Source organism: Hirundo rustica, chromosome 8, assembly GCF_015227805.2.
Source record: "Hirundo rustica isolate bHirRus1 chromosome 8, bHirRus1.pri.v3, whole genome shotgun sequence".
In the NCBI taxonomy this organism is placed as follows: domain Eukaryota; kingdom Metazoa; phylum Chordata; class Aves; order Passeriformes; family Hirundinidae; genus Hirundo; species Hirundo rustica.
In genome coordinates, this window is record NC_053457.1 from 20,778,988 (window position 1) to 20,797,749 (window position 18,762).

At 39.4% G+C, this 18,762-nt stretch overlaps 2 protein-coding genes across 9 annotated transcripts in view; one reads left to right on the plus strand and one right to left on the minus strand.

Moving 5' to 3' along the window:
- Nucleotides 1-2,249: 2,249 nt before the first annotated feature.
- On the plus strand, nucleotides 2,250-13,567 carry ZNF518A (zinc finger protein 518A). Of its 5 annotated transcripts, none has more exons than XM_040071491.1 (4): nucleotides 2,250-2,386; nucleotides 4,149-4,267; nucleotides 6,640-10,495; nucleotides 11,911-13,567. In XM_040071491.1, the coding sequence occupies exons 3-4, from the start codon at nucleotides 6,751-6,753 to the stop codon at nucleotides 11,928-11,930; spliced, it is 3,765 nt and encodes a 1,254-aa protein (XP_039927425.1). In that variant the 5' UTR covers nucleotides 2,250-2,386; nucleotides 4,149-4,267; nucleotides 6,640-6,750; the 3' UTR covers nucleotides 11,931-13,567. The 5 variants fall into 5 exon arrangements, with proteins under 5 accessions (XP_039927425.1, XP_039927424.1, XP_039927422.1 ...); XM_040071490.1 differs by having other exon boundaries at nucleotides 6,640-6,700; nucleotides 6,836-13,567; XM_040071492.1 differs by lacking the exon at nucleotides 2,250-2,386 and adding an exon at nucleotides 2,978-3,061.
- Nucleotides 13,568-16,748: 3,181 nt separating this feature from the next.
- The window catches only part of BLNK (B cell linker), a 94,888-nt gene continuing 92,874 nt past the window's right edge, over nucleotides 16,749-18,762 (minus strand). For all 4 annotated transcript variants that reach the window (XM_040071193.2, XM_040071194.2, XM_040071196.1 and 1 more), the window contains one exon: nucleotides 16,749-17,989. In XM_040071193.2, coding sequence (XP_039927127.1) covers nucleotides 17,870-17,989 — 120 coding nt within the window. In that variant the 3' untranslated portion in view covers nucleotides 16,749-17,869. The remainder of the gene's footprint in view (nucleotides 17,990-18,762) is intronic.

The window sequence follows — 18,762 nt, forward strand, 5'->3', positions numbered from 1 at the left end:
ACAATAATAAAAATCACATTATAAAAGCTACTTATTTGCACCTAATTGCCCTACCAATTTATATCAGACTAGTGCTAATGAGACATAGAGAGAAGCCCTGCCAGTTCAGATGCACAGAGTAATGTGATGTAATGCACACTGGGACAGTACAAATACCCTTCAAGCTTCCAAAATACTACACAGCTTACATATATTTTTGGACACAATAGCCAATGCTCAGCAAAAAAACCCCCATCCAAACAAAAGCCGACAAACCCACCAACCCACCAACCCCAAAACTCTCTGCAGATGTCAGAGCAATTTTTTTTGGTGAAAAGTAAAAACTGTTACAGGATATTGCGTTTTACAGAACATGGACTGTCTTGCAGTTGAACATCATTTTCACAGGATGCCTTAAAGTGGACCAAATTCAATTTAGCTTCTGAAAAAGAGTGAAGGACTAGAATGTTACATGTAACATGTCACAATTCATGCCACATGAGGTTCAACTGACAGCATCAGGATAATTTCGGGGCCCCTTGGGAAGACTTTAGTCTTCCCTGGATTTCTTGCACAATGGGGTTGCCCACTGCTGTAGTTTTTCATTGGATTGCCACCTTTTTTTTCCCCTGTATATCCCTACACAGATCCTAATCCCAGTAAACTTTTATTAAACGGTGTGTTTTGATGTAATCTTTTTTGATTCCTTGGGCAATGAAGAATCTTAATGGATATGATAAATTAGGCATTAGTCTTTCTTCTTCCTTTCTTGTCTCCTCTTGGTGTTATTCCACACATAGTTTTATTTTTCCTTCTGCTTGGCACTCATATGTGTTCTAAATTTGAATTACAAAGTAATAAAATACAGATTTTTTTTTTCCCCCCCCATCTTACATGTAAATTCATTTGGATTAATAGTTGACAATATGATGTATATTTTAATTTCATTTTAGGAATACTGGCATTCTAACACTAATTTGATACTGTAGCTGCTCATTAGACTAATGATTTTCATGGATCATTCTTTTCCATTATCTTTTCTGACATTAGGGTTTCAGTCAGAACTATGCTGTTTTTCTTTCTTTTTCTCCAGTTGTAGTTAAGTTTTCAGATCCTCTAAAACACTATGGATATGTAAATTCCCCCTTTCTACTTAGAAAAATGTAATTAGAAACTGGAAGAATACTTTTCTCTGCTTGCTTTTGGCACAGATTGATTTATTTGGGTGTAGTAGAACCATCAATTATATAATTCTTTCCTTGAAGATATTTTTTAGGGCCAAGGAACCCACCCAAAATGGCTTCTATTAATTTTCTTTTACAGTCTAGGACACAAGGGAAATAAATGATGCCAACTGGATCAAGAAATTGAGAATATGCTCATATTTAACATACCCTTAGTATATGCACGCACACTCTAAGACATCAACACTCCTCCTTGTTTTCATATTTAATCGTGAGTAAATATTGCACTTATTAAACTTTCTTGCAACTAGTAATATGTCACAAGATTAGCGAAGAAAAATTTATCTGAATTGCATGGCTAAATTGTTCACTAGATAGGTTTTCCAAAGGAAAAAGCTCAAGCTTTCTCCTCTTTGCTTTTTTTGATCACTGTTTCCTAAATGCAGAAAGGATTTCCTTTTCAATGACCTCTTCATTCACAATTCATCTTTACAGTCTATTTCTGTCAGGGGCATTCGCCCTTTTCTGGCCATGGTGCAGCTCGATTTCTTACTTCTCACATGCCTTCATACTCTTTGGTGACCTTACTCTGGGTGGTCTTCCACGTGCATTAAAACTTGGCACAGACACCAAGAGCACGCCCCTACCAGCAAGTACTGCCGATGCCACTCCTAAGCAGAAATGATTTCAGTGCTATTTCGAGCATGTTAAAACAAATTAACTGATCTGCTACAGAAAGCCCTTTATGCATTGTGTCTACTGTTGTGTCTACGCAGGTCAGCGAGCCCGCGTCTGGAGCACTGCACAAACATCCTGGGCCAGGCCCTCTTCAATTATGAGTGTTTTGCGAGGGGCAGCAGCTCTCCTTGCCCACTGCCGTCGGCGGCCATTGGCCCAAACACGCCCTTGGGTACAGGGAAGCGCACGGCCACTCAAGGTAACGGCGGGCGGGGCGGCCGGGCCCTTCCCACGGCCGTGCCATGCGCCCGAGGCGGAGAAAGAGGAACGGGAGGAGGGTGACGGGCCCGAAGGCAGCCGGACCTGCCGGAACCGCCCCGCCCCCTCTCCCGGTTGGGCCTCGTCGGCCGCCGTCCGCCCGTCCCTCAGGTGAACACGTATCCCTCCGCCGCGGCCGCCCCTCGGCCGGGCTCGCACCCCGCGGTCCCCGGATGGAAACTGTGATGGCGGCCGGCAGCGCCTCGCCGGCGGTGGCGGTACCCGAGGTACCTGCGCGGGAGGCGTCGGTCGGGGAGCGGGGAGGCCCCGCGCGGGGCGGGAGGGACGGCCCGGCGCGGCTCGCGGCGGAGCGGAGCGGGCGGGGGACGCGAGCGGCCGCGACGGGGCGGGACGGTGCCCCGTGGTGAGGGCGAGACATTAAATAGTCCGCGCCCGCCGGCCGCGGGAGGCTCGCGGGGCAGCCGGGGCTGGGGGCGGGCGGGACCGCGGGGCGCTCCCGGGGCGGGGGGACCGGGCGGGAATGGCCTCGTGCGCCGCGGCCGCGCCTCGGTGGCGCCGTATCCCTCCGCCGGGCTGCGCGCCCGGAGTCGCGGCCGGCCCGGGGCCGTGCGGGCGCCCCAGGCGGGCGGGGGCGGCGCTGCCGCGGGGATCCCGAGGAGGCGCCGGGGAGGGACGCGCCTCGCTCGCCCATACCCCGACGTCGCCGGCGCCCGCTGCTGTGCCCGCGGTCAGACGGAGCTCCCGAGCTGCCGTCGCCTCGTCGGCCGCCCCGCGCTTTGTCCCGGCTTTCACCGGCCGCCGCGGCCCCTGGTCGGCTCCCGGCCAGCCGCGGCCGTGGCGCCGCTGCTCCCCGGGCGGGCGGAGGCAGTGTCCGCCCGCAGGTGGGCTGGCGCTGGCCGCGTGTCGCCGCCGCGTTCGGCAGCTGTGTTTGTAAATGGCAGGTTCGTCCTGTGGCACGGGCAGTCTGTGTGTGTGAGTCTGAGAGTGCTTCGGTGATTGTTTTTCTTTTCGTTTTTTCTTTTTTTTTACTAAAGTACCCTTGGGCTGGTCAGGTTGTATCTGGCGGCTTCAGCTCTATGGGTTTTTCAAGATCTAGTTTTGTAAGTTCTTGCATGTGTCCCGGTCTTTGGAGAGATTAAGGCACCACTCTAAATTTGCGGACACATGGAATGGGTATTTGCAGGCACATGGACATAGGGTATACTTCAGTATAAGTTTAGTTATTTATTTAATAAAATTTAAATAAGTCTAATTTTTTTTTCAGAAATCTTGATACTGCTTGCTGGGATACCTATTTTGAATCTAGTTCGAAATGGGAAAAGTGTAAAAGCTACCTAATTTAGCAGTGTCTTAACTCCTATCTGTAATTTCTCACTAGATCAAAGTATATAGCTAAGACTTTCTCTCTGTACTTTCTTTAACTAAAATATGGACATATTGCAGCATTTTTGAGGGAAGAAAATTATGGCTGAGAGCCTAAAGTGGTTACTTACACTTGTTCTTAGTGGCTTGGGAGTTTTTTAGTGAGTGGCACATGCTTATGCATTTTCAATGTTTGTACTCATTACGCATTTAAATCTACTTACTTGTTTCAGATACTGTGAATGTAATATTCTGCTTCCTTCCCAGGCTTTTGCACTTTGTAGAAATTTATAATTAGATCTTTGCCATTAAAATTTTTGCTTGAGAAAAGATAAGTGCCTTTTGATTTCAAGTTAAAATTTGATGGACAGAGATACCAATCACTTCTTTCTATGCTGTTCTTAAGTTATCATTTGTTTGTGCTTTCCAGCTATGAATGCCTGAGATGTAGTGGCAAAGCTAAGGTAAAATAGGCATTGTTATATTGTGTGTATGTACAGTATTGGTATTGCATTTGATGATGTTCTATGGGAGAAAAACCTTTTTGTCTTCAATGTGTTAAAAATCCACATAATGTAAATTTGTGAGGGGTTTGTGCTTTTCAGCTTATTATTTCGGTTATACTTGTATTTACACCATTTAAAATTCCTTTCCTTTCATTTCCAGAACTTTTTTTAGTATTTCTCCTGACTGTGGCCTTTTCTGAGTCTTGCATACTTACCTCTTCTGTGTGTATGGAACAAACCCAGCTGCTGAAGAACTGAAGTCAAGTATTTTCTAAATGTGTAAGTCAGACTTCTTTAAAAATGTACATTTAAAGATCCCTGGGATAAAAAAAATCCCACAACCTTTTTTAATGGTTATTTTAAGTAGATATTTTTATTTGTCATGCTGCAGGAGGTTGTTGATAGTTGCATGCTACCCAAAAATAACAAAATGAAGTGTTAAGTTATTAGGTTAATTTATTCAAGGAGATCTTAGATTGGGACTCTTTGCCAAATGTAAATGTTGCCCAGTTCAGGACCACATTGGCTTGGTATTGAAAGCCTGAGCCTTGTTCTCTGCAGCACTTTATCCACTTTGGATTTGTATAGTTTTAATTGTAAACATACTTCAGGTTTCATTTCAGTGTCTGGCAGTATAACCTTTTAATCTGAAGCATGGCAGCTACCATCGGGGTGATGTTTTGCATCATGCAACCTGTAATCTTTGTGTTGCACCTGTGTATTAAAAAAGTTGTTTAAGCAAACAAATCCAAATAATTTTTAGTTATTTATTCTTTATGTGGAAGTTCAGCTTGCTTCTATTCATAAGTGATATACCATTGGCAGGAGAATGCATTTTAATGCAGTACTCTTTTGGTGGAAATGGAATGTAAGTGCACAGGAGTTGTTGTCTTCTCAAGGCTCAAAGTAGGGTAATCTCCCACGTATTAATATTTTGTGTGGAAGATGGGGAATGTGTCATTGAGTTAAAAGAAAAATAAAAATCCTGTACCCAAAGTGTTTCCATTTGGAGAGATTCTGAGGAAGGAGTATATGTCTCTGTGGTCTGCTGTTTTGGGTTGTTTTTTGAGGGTTTTTTTGGATGTCAGATATATAGTTGAAGTCCTGCAGGTCTCATATCTGGAGAACAGTGAATTTATTTGATATTAGAGTCTGTGTATAGTGTTGAAGTCTGTTGTGTTTACTATTTTCAAGGATACTAGCAGAAGCGCTAGTATCTTCTCCGAAGGAATGCATTAAAGCATGTGCTTAAAAAAAAGTGTTTTGCTTTTCTTGCTACATGATACAAGAACATGGACTTGAAAATTTTTCAGTCTCCATTTTCTTTGTCAGGTAGTTGCATGTATAATGCTAGGTACTTCCTTCTCCCAGGACTGTGGGAAAATATTTGAAAGACCTTAGGGCTAATGCTTATGATGGCTTGGAGACCTAGAAGCAGCCCTTTCACTTAATCACAGCGAGGGAGAGGATGTGATCATTCTTTCAGTTTGAATGTGAATAAATAAGATGATCTAATGAGTTCCAAGTCTGTGTTGCTTCAGAGCGAGCACGAGAGTAGGGGAGAGAGAATTGCTGATCAGATTTCAGCGAACAATTTAGTAACTTTTGCTAGGAAAGAAGAAACTGACTTTGTGACTTGTACAGTGGAAAAAGTTTTTACTAAAAAGCATTAGACTAGTGAAGAAACAGTTCTTCCTTTCCAGTGTTGCTTTTCAGAATTTAAATTTATTTTGCTGCTGTCCCAATTCTGCTGGTTCTGTGTAGACACTGTGTGCAGGAGTGTTATTCAAGCATAGACTTGAGCTGCTATAAATTGTTGATGCAGCCTGTTACGGAAACACTGGCATGAAATCTGTAGCGAGGCAGTGATGATGACCATAACTGTTTGAGCCCTTTAATCCATGGAGGGGTACTGTTGTCAGTCATGCACTGAAAATATTAGCATGTGCCCAGAAACATGCGGTGAAAAACTTGAGAACTTTTGTCTGTCAACTGCTTCAGACTTGTGTGATACTAAAGGTTGGCATGTGAAAAATTCATTGTAGGACATTGTAATTGGTTTTTGGTGTTGAAAAAGGTCATTTCTCCATTTGTGAGGTAGATCTTTTGTCAGATTCTGATTTTACTTTTCTTTTTAAGCACAATAGTTACTAACAGAGTAGCACACTTGAATAATAAAAATATCAAATTCTCTAGATTTTGACTTGTTTGCAGTACTTCACTTAGGTTCATTTAGTGACCCATCTCACAAAGGAGTGTTTTTATTTGCTTGAAATCCCAAATTAGTAATAAACCCAGGCTTCGCTTAAAAAAAGTAAATCTTTGAATTTATTTATGCTTACAGGGTGGGAGAACCCCAAAATTTGATGACATGTATCTTTCAGTAGATGTTGTTCTTTAAAACAAATTTTTTGGCTTTTATGTATTTTTTTTTTTTAAAAAAAAAACCAAACAACAAACAGCCTGAATGCAAACAAAGGTTACAGTGTAATAGCTTTTTTTGACCTCCTTTTTTTTCCCACCCCTCAAGTGATACTGTAAAAATAAACAACTTCAAAAACTGGCATGTTAATGAATTGTAATAGGTGTTCTAATTGCATTAGTTTTAAAAGTAATTATTTGCGCTTTTTTTTTTTTTTTTTTTTTTTCAGGAGAATGAAATGGGGAAATTGTAGACCTTTGAGAATAACTCAGCACAGTTGTCTGCCAGAAGTAAGACTAAATCTCAAGAATTCACATAAAAAGAAATAAACCCTAAAATCATGTCATCTGAACAGGAACACTTTTTTTGTGACAAAAAGCAAATCAGTTTCATAAGACAAAATGCTGTGAACAATTTTTCTACAGATATTACTTTGAAAAAAGAACTGGTGAATGATCCTTTAAGTATGACGATTCAACCAGCGATTTTAGATGTCAATCTCCCTTATGGACTAAAAACTGTGAAAATTGAATTGCCCAAGGTGAACATTCCAAATGAAGTATTAATGAAGCATGAAGTTGATAGGTTTAGCAAACTTTTTCAGTGTAAGCACCAAACTGCAAAGAAGTCATTAAACCCAGTGGAAATAAGTGGACGCAATCTCAGTTGTTCAGAAGGAAGCCACTTGCAAATTACACCAGAAGTGCAACTTGAAGAAGGGTTGAAAACTGCAGCAAAGATACTGAATTTCACTTGTACTAAGTGCAAGGATAACGTTAGATACAGCCCAAATGACCTACAGAAGCATTTTCAGCTGTTACACTATGGCGAGTTGCCTTTGTATCCTTGTGAGATGTGCAGCTTCTCAGCTAATGACTTTCAGTCATTTAAACAGCACAGACGCATCCATCGTAGCACTTTAGTAAAGTGTGAGCTCTGTAATGATGAACAGGTATACACTTTGTTGGATTTGACAAAACACTTCATATCAAAGCATTGTGTAAATGGACACTTTCAATGTGAAAAATGTGGATTTTCTACACTTGATGTGGGTACATTTGTTCAGCACATTCACAAACATAAAGAGATTCCCTATAAATGTGGAAAATGCCATCAAGAAAACTTGACAGAGGAGGAGCTTCAAAATCATCTTCTTGTTCATACAAGTATGTTTTCTTTTGGTTGTCCTTATTGCAGTTACAGCACATCACGGAAAGATTATCTTTTAAAACACATCATAGCTTTACACAGAGACCGCTTAATTGCAAAAGAAAAACTGGAAAAAGATAAATATGAAAAAAGAATAGTAAAGACTCCAGCAGGACTGAAGCTTGTGTTAAGAAGGTATAAAATGGGAGCATCGAAGAAAACACTCTGGAGATGGAAGAAGATAAGTGGTGTAAGTGACAGTGCCAGAGAAGAAAATACACAAGTGCTAAGAAGTGTGAATAAAATTCAGACAAATGCTGAGGATTTGAACCACTGTATGAGAGATGTGGAAATGAGTGAAGAGAAGGATCAAATTAAATACACAGAAAAGCGTCATTTCATGGGTGGAACGCTCTCTGCTGCTGCTGCACAATACAATAAGGCAGATGATGGAACAAGTTACAGCCTGGGATTATTGAAAAATGCTGTTCATGGGCCAACAGTATTGATGCTTAAAAATAATAAAATATCAGTTCCAGCAAATTACAGTGCTAAATTTATGGGCTTTAAAATGGTAGATGGAAAACAACATATTGTTATAAAATTAATACCTACAAGTAAGCAAAATGAATATTTGTTGAGTCAGAAGGTTGATCCTGTTAAAGATGGTTCTGCAACTTCTTTGCTACAGACTGCTGATCCCTGTGGCTTGTCTTCAAGTGCTATACCACGTGTAACTGATCAGTCAACCTTAAAGAACAATTGTGTTCATCCATTAACCTCCCCTCCGTTTTCTTGTTCTGCTCCTCATTCAGGAAATACAAAAGTGGAAAAACAAAATCACTCCATATTGTATGGTAGGAGTGTTTCTGAAACTGTAGCACCTTCTACTGTAGCTGTAGGAAAAGGTCCAAATTATTTGCCAGTGAAGCTGGACTCAACTGTTCCTCTGCATGAAGAGGTAACAGAAGTTGGAACTCAAACTAGTATCTCAAGGGGAAGCTTTTGTCCTTCAAGTCATCCTCAGGTATTACCACCCGCTCTTACAAACACCCTTCATTGTGACCCTATGAAAATGCCCTTCTTTCCTGAACCGAAAATGCAAAATGGTGGCCTGAATAATAGTAATGGAACTAATAATCTCTATTGTTCAGCCTCAGTGGATTCATCTAGTGAAGGATTGTTGTCTTTTCACAACTATTCCAAAATGGACTCTTTGGATAATCCATGTAGCATTTGGACATCAACAGATGACAGATACAAAGAATTTAGCAGGAGAGGTTCTTTTCAGAACAGTAGAAATGAACCTTCGTCTTCATATTCAGAATCTATGGAAGGTTTAAAAGCAGAGAAAGTTGTGTCAGCCCAATCAAATTTTAATAAAACTTACGAACACATAAACACTAAAAGTAACTCTGTGTCTTTTAAAAGCCAATCTAAATGTGGTGTTGATAGCGAGTGTTTTACAGAGGACAAGCATAATGGCCAACAATATTTGGACACTAACATAGAGCAAGGCTTTCAGAACGTGGCTGAGAAATACCAGGAAAATGGCTCTGATTGTGTTAACTCTTTCTTAATGCCTAAAATCACTTCTGTTTTTTCATTACAAAGTGAACAGGCAGCTAATTATTTATCGCCTGAGATAAACCAGTTACTGCAAGATGTGTTAAAAGTAAAAACAACTTCTCAGCAAGAGTTCAACAGCAAGGTGGGTAACTGTGTCAAACTTCATTCTGATAACCTGCTTTCTGGTCCTGAGACCAGGAATGCAGCCTGTGTGCATTTAAACAGCTCTGCAACTGCATGTGGTTTTCAGACGTCTCCTAATGTACACTTCCCTTTATGTAAGAGAGAGCTGAACACAAAATGTCACACAAATGAAGGTACATGTTGTGGGAGAGAAGGACAGATACCCAAAACATCACTTGATTCGCAGGATGTGGACAAATTATCCAGAGCTCCAAGTGTTGGTACATTGCTAAAAACTCCTACGGATGAGTTTACACTGCAGTTAGTAAAAGATAAAGTACTGTCTGCAACTCAAGATCCTAGCAGCTTTTTACCAGTTTTGCCTGTTCTTCAGGAGCAGAAGAAAGCCGTTTTTGTTCAGTCCCTTCCATCACGATTTTTTGTTCCTTTCCACCTTTCTAACCAGTCACGGCAACAGGTGGTTTCTGGAAAATCTCTTCCATCAACGAGTTCATCAGATGGGCATGTTACTAAAGGTGTACCTGCATCTTTTGTTTCAAATAAAGAACCTGGAATGATTTTGACTTTTAGTGGGGCAGTTGGAACAGTTACAAATGCCGCTAATGATAGTTCTCAGGTTTCAGGGGGAATTGCATCCAGAGAATTTGCAAAAATAGCCATATCAGCTTCAGAAGTGAAGGGGGAAAATGGCAGTTTTAGAAATGTAAGAAGTTCCTGTAATGGGGAAGTATGTGGTACAGTAAATGACTCATTTAATAGTATGCCATTCAAAGCACCTCTTGTAATGACAAACTCATCAGAGTCATCTGTGAAAGCAACTTCTTCTGTGAAGGTGTTACCAGCGCACCAGGATGCTGTCTTTGCTTCTTTGGAGTCAGTAAAGCAGAAGGAAATTAAACAAGAACGGCATGTTTATGCTCTTTCGCCTGATGTACAGCGGGAAATTTTTCTGAAATGTATGACATCAAACAAGCCTGTAGCTCATAGACCAGTTGTTTTTCAGGATAATGCTCATCAAAATTTTCAACCAAAGAAATCTGGAGCCATGCAACAACAGCTTTTGCTGAAAATTAAGACTCCTACTTCAGATACACTGTCTGATAACACTCAGTCAGTAAGCAACTTGGTGCCCTCACGACAGGTGGAAAACTTGCAGTTCCTTACTCCTGCACTAGCACAGAAACAAACTAATCTTAGTTTTAATGATGCCTTAAACTTACCAGGTGGGTTAATGCCAGCAAATGCCTCTTTGGCAAGCTCTAATCCAACGTATTGTGTTCCTCCTGTAGAACCTGTTTATTCTGCTAAATATGCAGGGACGCAGTTGCAAAAATGTTCTATTGAGAGTACACAAGTAATAGCTGCTAACAAGAGGAATGACTCTGGTTGTCGGAAGTCCACATGGAGCTCCCAAACCAGAACTGCAAAAGTAAAGCCTAGTTTAAAACAAGCTAGATCTAAAAGTTCAGGAACTGTGGGTGGGCAAAGAAACAAGAATTTCAAACGTAAAAGAAAGTCTAGTTGCCCAGAACCTCCTAGAAAGAAAGCAATGTTGCACAGAAAGTGTAAGGAAAAGAATCAGGCTGAAGTTGTCAGTGAGTCAGGTAGCCCTTATGAATCGAGGGCATCAAAAAAAACTGTGAGGACTTTGAAATTGCTCCCTTTTAATTCTAACCAGCTTGTAAAATGCCCCCGGAGAAATCAACCAGTTGTTGTGCTTAATCATCCTGATGCAGATGTTCCAGAAGTTGTAAATGTAATGAAAACTATTGCTAAATTTAAGGGACATGTTCTTAAGGTTTTATTGTCAAAAAGAACTGTTGAAGCTCTTCTGCAGCAAGACTTCTGCAGTCCTTCAGATGTAACTACTGATGATTTTTCTCAAAAAAGACACAGGACAATAAAACCCATTAACCCTGTAAAAGAAAGATTTGTCTTAAAATTGACACTGAAAAAGACTAGCAAAAACAATTACCAGATTGTGAAAACTACCTCTAATAATACCTTGAAAGCTAAGTTTAGCTGCTGGTTTTGTGGTAGAGTATTTGACAATCAGGATAATTGGGTAGGGCATGGACAGAGGCATCTGATGGAGGCTACTCGCGATTGGAATTCATTAATGAAATGATAAGTGAAGTAAATCAATATTATTCGTTAAAGTTTAAAGAAAAGAAAATCAGTTGGATACACAAGTCATTCTGTTTTGTATGTCAGTATTGTGAGGTTGAAAAAGGATGCAAAGCGCTTGTGTTTTAAGAGTGTATTCCCTATTGCCATCAGATTTGAGAAAGATCAGAGAACTTTGTAGTTTAAATAACTTGTAACTAACTGCAAATACAAAAAAATATATAAAAAGAATATTTTTATTACTTCTATTATGTGCTATATTTTTATTCTATGGAATGAGTCTTCAGGGCTTTTGTTCTGTACATACTTAAAATCCTTAAACATGTAAATATTTTTATACTTTTCAGTTACTTGGTATAAATCTTGCACAGAAATTACACCCCTCCCCCCAGTTTTTCAGTTCTGTGCATGCACTACTAAAACCAATTTTTAAAATCTTTTCAAATACACACAACTGTTTTCCTGGGATTTTTGTTATTTTCACTTATTAGCTCTTGATTTTGTTTTTCAGGGATTGAACACTATTATTAGCAAGTGCCTCAAAGATGTGAAGCAGTTTACATTATGTCGACTGTGTAACCATGGGTCCGTATAGGGCCATTCCCCCAACAGTTTCATTCAAACAAAGCCATACGTGAATGCTTTAAGCTATATTGCTATGCACATGACACTTGTACTATTTCTGTGCAGTTTGTCTACTTTCTTAGTGAAGTATTTTTCATATAAATTAATAAAGCATATTATGATTGTGTTAATACGATGCGTCAGAATGGAAACAATTGAAAATATACAATATATATATTCATAATGTATATGGTGTTTAAGAATGGTGAACATTCCTAATCTGTATTGATTTTGTCACTATTAAATTTGCTATAACTTGTGTTTACAGCATATGACTTTGAGCATTTATAGAAAATATTTGTCTTGCTATGTCTGCCAAAACCAAACCCTATAGGAAGGTCAGGATATGGGGAGGTGCAGAGCACCATTTTAGGCTTGTAATTGCATCATGGCTTTATTTCAGGTGGATGCAGTTTATCCCCATAATGACTTAATGTTTTCTACTATTGTTTATTCAGGTACGCTGCCTTTTGGGGCGCCAGGGGTTTGGCAAAACCAAGGCTCGAGTTATTCTTCCCTTATTTTACCAGCCAGTAGGGTAATGTTCTTAAGAGCCTGCTTACTTTCTACTTTCAGTTTTAAGGATAACGAAGAGAGACTATGCTTTACAGTTTTTTAGTCTTTATATGACGGCATGTAAACAAAAGACCCTTAACCATAGTGACAGATTATACAGATGAAGGTCCTTACTATCCACAGTAATTATGTCCTGAGGACATAATTTGTTATTTTTGTCCTTCAGATTCTTAATGAACGTCTGTAGGTTAGAAGTTTCAGTCTTATGTGGGATTGCTCTTACCGTGTGGCTGGCACCTTTTCCCAAGGTGAAGTGGCACCAGGTATGAAGGTGTGAGCCATCTTCCCGAAGTATTGATGCAAAAACTGTCAAAATTGAACAGTAGGCTTGGAGAAGACTGGGGCATTTAAATCTTGGGGGACTTAGATTGTATGCAAGCCCAGGTAGTTTCCTGTTACTGATTCCTTAAGGTGAAAACGAAGATTGCTTGCTACCAATGGAACAGTAAAAAGTCATGGATGTCATGGGCATGTCGCCACTAACAGGAATTCAACTTGTGTTTTAAAAAGTGTTAAAATTACTTAAAAAACAATTGCTTCAGTGATTAGGTACATTTTTCTTTCTTGTTGTGTGTGTTGGCAGGAAGATGCACACTGGCCTTGCAGCTGTTGAGTTATGTATGGAAGTCAGCTGAAGATCTGACCTCAAAGAAGGTCAGCGTAGTTTGAGTGAATTAATGTACAGTTGGTATATGTTGTGTATCTAACCTGGATGATTTTGTGCTGCACAATGGGCTTGAGCTCTGATGTTAATTTGGCCAGGAACTTTGAAGAGGACCAGTGTAGTGATGAGGAAGCACGTTGGAAAGAAACAGCATTTAGGAAAGGACAAAAACACGTTAAGCTTTTTTGACTAGAAGGATCTATTGTCTGCCTCAGCTTGCTACTCTGTAAACTGAAACTGAACCCGTGAATTTTGTACATTGCCTTTGCCTTTGAAATAAATGTATGTGAAATTTGTTTCTAAACCTACTTGGTGCAATTTCAGCTAGCATGACCAGTTTTTATTAAGAATTATTTAGCATTGAGGTGGAAATTCTGTAGCATTAGGGGGTTTTCTCTGTATTGATGACTTATGAGAGTGACAACTGTCACAAATTTTTTTCTAACTTGTTTTTGTGTGAATTGGCCTTAAATGGTGCTGTGAAAGCATTGTAAAGCTAGGAAATGTTGAGATAAGGTTGTTTTATACGATCTTAATTAATTGGCATGTGTCACTTTTTCCATGGACATCCAATCTCATTCAGTGCAGAGAATTATTGCTCCCTCCTGGGTAGTGATTTTATATATTGTTTCCCCACCCTTAATTCGGTCCTTATATTATTTAGTGCAGGTTGCTCAAGTACTGTTCTAAGTATATAATTTTATTCTTACAACTTTTTCCATAGTGCACTGTTTGAGGTCCTTAGAGTCCGGCATTTCTGCAGATCAGGTTTCAGAAAATCTCAAGTGGGACTTCACTGAAATCAAGATCACAGTTAATTACCATCAGGAGAAAATTTGGTTGAAGTGATCTGACCTGTGTTGCAGTAGAAGATGCAGGGAAAATATGCTCAGTTCTTCAGTGAAACATTCAACTGCTTTAATGGTGCATTTCTCAGCATTTTCAGTAAATGGGGGAAGGTATCTTACAAATAGCCTACAAGCCACAGTTTTTCATTACACAGCTACAATTTATCCCTGAAGTGTTGTGTGAACCAAGTGAAACAAATCCATATGGAAAAATATTCAATGATTGTATATTTTGTGCTTGCGTTGTAATGAATATAGCTGATGTGACAAGGTTGCACAGGTAACTTGAAGTATCTTGATTTTGAATGCTTGACTTTGCAACCATAACATTTTAAAATAGCTTGTAACATTGCACACAGCAAGATAACCCTTAAATTGATTATATTGTTTTGGGACATACAAAGAGAGATGCAAGCAAAGGTCATCAGCTGTTTGTACAGGATCTGTGTTCGACCTTGAAGAGGCCTAAAATCTATCCCATTATGTGTTCTTGGCAAGCTGTGTGTTCATCAGTAAGCCATGGTGCCCTTCCTCAGTAATTCCAGTGTTTTAACAAAAATTTGTTACAGAGCTGTTGTTACATGAGACGTTTTTTAAACAACACTTACTAATAAACTCTTTGCTGCTGGTGCTTTTGGTTGAAGGAAGAATGTACTTTTGTAACTTGTGTGTCTGAACACTTGAATTTTTGAGAATGCAAGTACCTACTCCTTTCATGGAGCAACGTTATCGGGAATGATATGCAGTACTCACTGTACTCTCCGTATCAGGTAGGCAGACAACACTTCTTTGTACATTAAATATAACACTTTGTCCTGAGTTCTCAGACAAAATAATTGGTTTAGGGGTTTTTTATGTGTGTGGTTTTTAGGGTGTGGTGTTTTTTTTTTTGTGTGTGTGTGTGTGTGTTTTTTTTAATTTTTTTTTTTTTTTTATTGTTTTGTTTTAGCTATTCAGTGAATGACAATTATATGGAAGGAAAATCACAATATCAAAGAAGATTGAGGGGAGAGGTGTGTTGCTGTGTCTGTCAGGTCAGACTTGATATTCCTGTTACCTGGTGCATACATGTGGTGGCATGACTGCTGGCACTGCAACAGCCACACCAAGTCACCATTTCCTACATTCTGTAATGGCTTTTGAGCCCACAGCACTGGGATTTTTAACACAGCAGGCTTCATCCTGAGTGCCAATTTATGTCCAGAATCTAGGACATTATAACTTGGTACAAACCTATACCTGAAACTTGCTTAAACCTTTTCCAGCTAAAACTGTGTTTCAAAATACATCTACATCACAGTCCTGCCAAGCTGTAACAGATCTAGCTTGGGTATGGAAAGCAGAGTAACCAGTCTGCTTCCTTTGCTCCTGTACAAAACACCAAGTCTAGTGAAGTAGGTGATAACATACAGGTGTGTTTGTTCTCCCAGCGAGCCTTATTTTGTGCCTAAGAAGTTCTCATTTCAGGCTGATTGGATTATTTTGTGGCACGTTGTGTTGCCTGTCAGCTCTCTTCCTTGTCAAAACTATAAGGTAGCCCTATAATCATGTAGAACATGAATGAAAAATAAGGTTTGAGGGTGAAGGTAACTGGCCTGTTTATCTAGAGCATATTTGTTATTTGTAGGTTAGTCACAATGTTATATGTAATGCTGAAGCACTTTGAGCTGAGAGGCAAGAGCAGCAGTGCTTTAAAGTGCTCAGTGCTAATTACCTTTAAAAAGTGATAACTAGTCTCTTGTATGAAAGATAGACACTTGGATTTCCCTTGTTCAAACATTTTTTTTCCCCCCACTTCTAGAATGATGGAGATACTGCACACTTAACTTGGAAAGGATGTTTGAAGAAGCTAGAGATGTTGTGGAGCAACACAGAAAGGTTAGCAGACAGGCAGACTGTACTGTTAGTACCCAAGTTTAAATACTGAGCAGTACATGAGTGAAAGGCAAGGACTACATGAATGCAAAGGAAGTTAAATACTTGATGGCTGCTTTTTCACAGAGTACTTCCATTGTGAGTATTGCTTGAAATAACTTCTAAAGTGATGCTTAAAGTAGCTAAATAACATAATAGCACACATATAGGAGTAAATTGAGCTTGTAGACACCTAGTAACTTTTGACACCTTGATTTGGCAATCAATGTTCTAAAAATTTCAGCAGTATTAAACATAATAATATAAAACTGATACCAACTGAGCAATACACTAAACATAGCCCTTATGTAGTACTGTGAATGGTCTGTCGTGGGTAGGCTTGTGTAAAGTCTATACATTGTTTCTTACTTGCCAGTGTCTTACCACATTACATTTGGGTAAGTATTGCTTGTGTTGCAGAGGGAAGAAGCTGAGATGTCTCAAGGTATGTAGACAGCCATGTGCTGAGCATTGTATTGGCATACTCTTCTTTCTAGAAGACAGGTGCATGACTTCAAACAAAAGCGCAAGGAGTAGTTGCAGAATACAGCTATGTTATGGCCTAAGTGACTTGCTGAGGCTTTGCAGGTCTTGACTCAGCCTTGCTTTTAATGCCTTGAATATAATCCTAGAAAACACTGGCTAATTTGGAACAAAAAATAAACCAGGTGTGTATAAAGTGTCAGTACCTTTAATGTGGATGAGTCTTCAGGTCCAGTGAAATCTAACACTACTAGAACTAGTTAACAATTCCTCCTGAAAGTTCTTCATTGATGCAATTTATATGTTCATCAAATCAATTTTCACCACTTAAGCATTTGTGGAAGTTTACTTTGTTCACAATAATTCAATAAGTAAACCACTGTGACAGAACAGGCTATCACATTAAAAAATGCTTTTTTTTTTTTTTTTTTTTGTGTGTCTCCATAAACAGTAATTCAGCAAGAAATGAGTTGGTAATTAGTTTAGCAATGATGCAGTGCAACTGGGTCACCAACAGTAGGCAATTTGAAGACAAAAGATATGAGTCATTAAGACAAATTATGTGTGTATATATATACATACATGAGATAAAGCTGTAAAAAGTGATACTGTTCATAACAAATTGTGAAGGAGCACATACAAATATATACATTAAACCATCAACACTAGTGAATTGATGCTTTCTTGCTAGAAGGGTGCCAAGAAATCAGTCCAGCAAAGTCTCCATACACTACTGAGTTTACAGTATTTTCAAATTTTATTTGTACATTTGAAAATACAAACAAAAATATCAGTGAAACGGGGTGAAGCCGAAGGAAAGTACAACGCATCTCCATAAATCTAAGACATTCAGGTGGATTTATTGCCACTAATCACAAAGTACAGTCCTATATCCAACTTTTGCACAGTGATGCATTAGGTCAAGTTGCTCTAATGTCTGGGGCCGTGCACTTTACAAAGAAGTTCCTGAAAGCAGTGATATGTGGTAAACATAAATTGAAAGAGTAGATCACTGTGGGTATTCTCATTTTTAAAAGTAAAATGTCCTTCCAGAAATCTATCTTCAAATGGCAGTCAGAGTACCAGGCTGTGCTATGCAGTTGTTCTTCCCGTGACTTTGGATACCCATGTTGTCACCGATGACAGCGTACCTGCTTTAACTTCTTGTGTTAAATGTGAATACTTTCCTGATAGAAGTGATGTGGGGTTGAACTCTCTGAAATGCATTTCTTGCTATTCTGTAGATGCCCTTGAAGAGTGTTTCCCATTATTTTGGATTTTCTTCTTTTAATACCTTGTCCATGTCTCGGTGTGTTGAAAGAAATTATTAAAGAGGTCTTCATTTTAGCAGTTCTGTTTGATTAAGAAACTCTTACAATATGTTTCAGTTTTGTTGAGTCTTTTGTGTTGTTTTGGCTGTCAATTAGAACCAGGGAGGTACGCTGATGATTCTCTACTATTTCAGCAACACTGTCAAAGCGCTGGATAAAGAAAACAAAAAAATAATTAGTGCTGACTTCCTTTAAAGCTATAATATTGACAGTAATCACTGCATCTTTTTATCTTTGCTTCTTATGTAATTGAAGAGAGTTAAACTACTTGTCACCAAGTTAAGATGCTTTGCCTTTTAGTGAAAGCACTGATCCTTCTCTTAGTTCTGATTTTAGTCATAAACAGATTAGATTTAGACAATAGAAGGTATTACAGGCACCAGCTGTCTCCTCCTTTCCATTTGGGATTGCCAAGTGCACAAAGTGAACCACTGAGTTTGCTGTGGGCCATAGTGAACTGACGTTTCATTTTATCTTAATGTACACTAGGCTACAGACTGGCTGCTCAGAAGCTGTGGCAGATGTGGTTCAGCCACCTTGAGGGAAGGCCGTGACTAGGAGTAACAGGCACAGGCAGCCATCTATGAGAACTGTGCTTAGTTACTCAGTTTTAATATTTGTCAATGTAAATTAGTATCCAGAATCTGCTAGGTGTGTTGCTTTTCCTTTTGGACTTTGGTCAAATGAAGACTTTGGACTATCTATTTATCCTGAGGTCATTTTTCACCCTTTGTTGAAGGCCAGGTGAACTCCAGGCTATTGTATTTTCTCTAATCTCAAAACTGGTGCCTGGGAGACAGATAATTAGGCCATGTCAGGCCTACTTTCACAATGCTGAAAAGCCTACTCTCTGCAGTGATAAACTCTTTTTATTGGTATTTGTGTTCCAAGTTTCTGGTTTGTTATCAGAGTAATTATCTCTG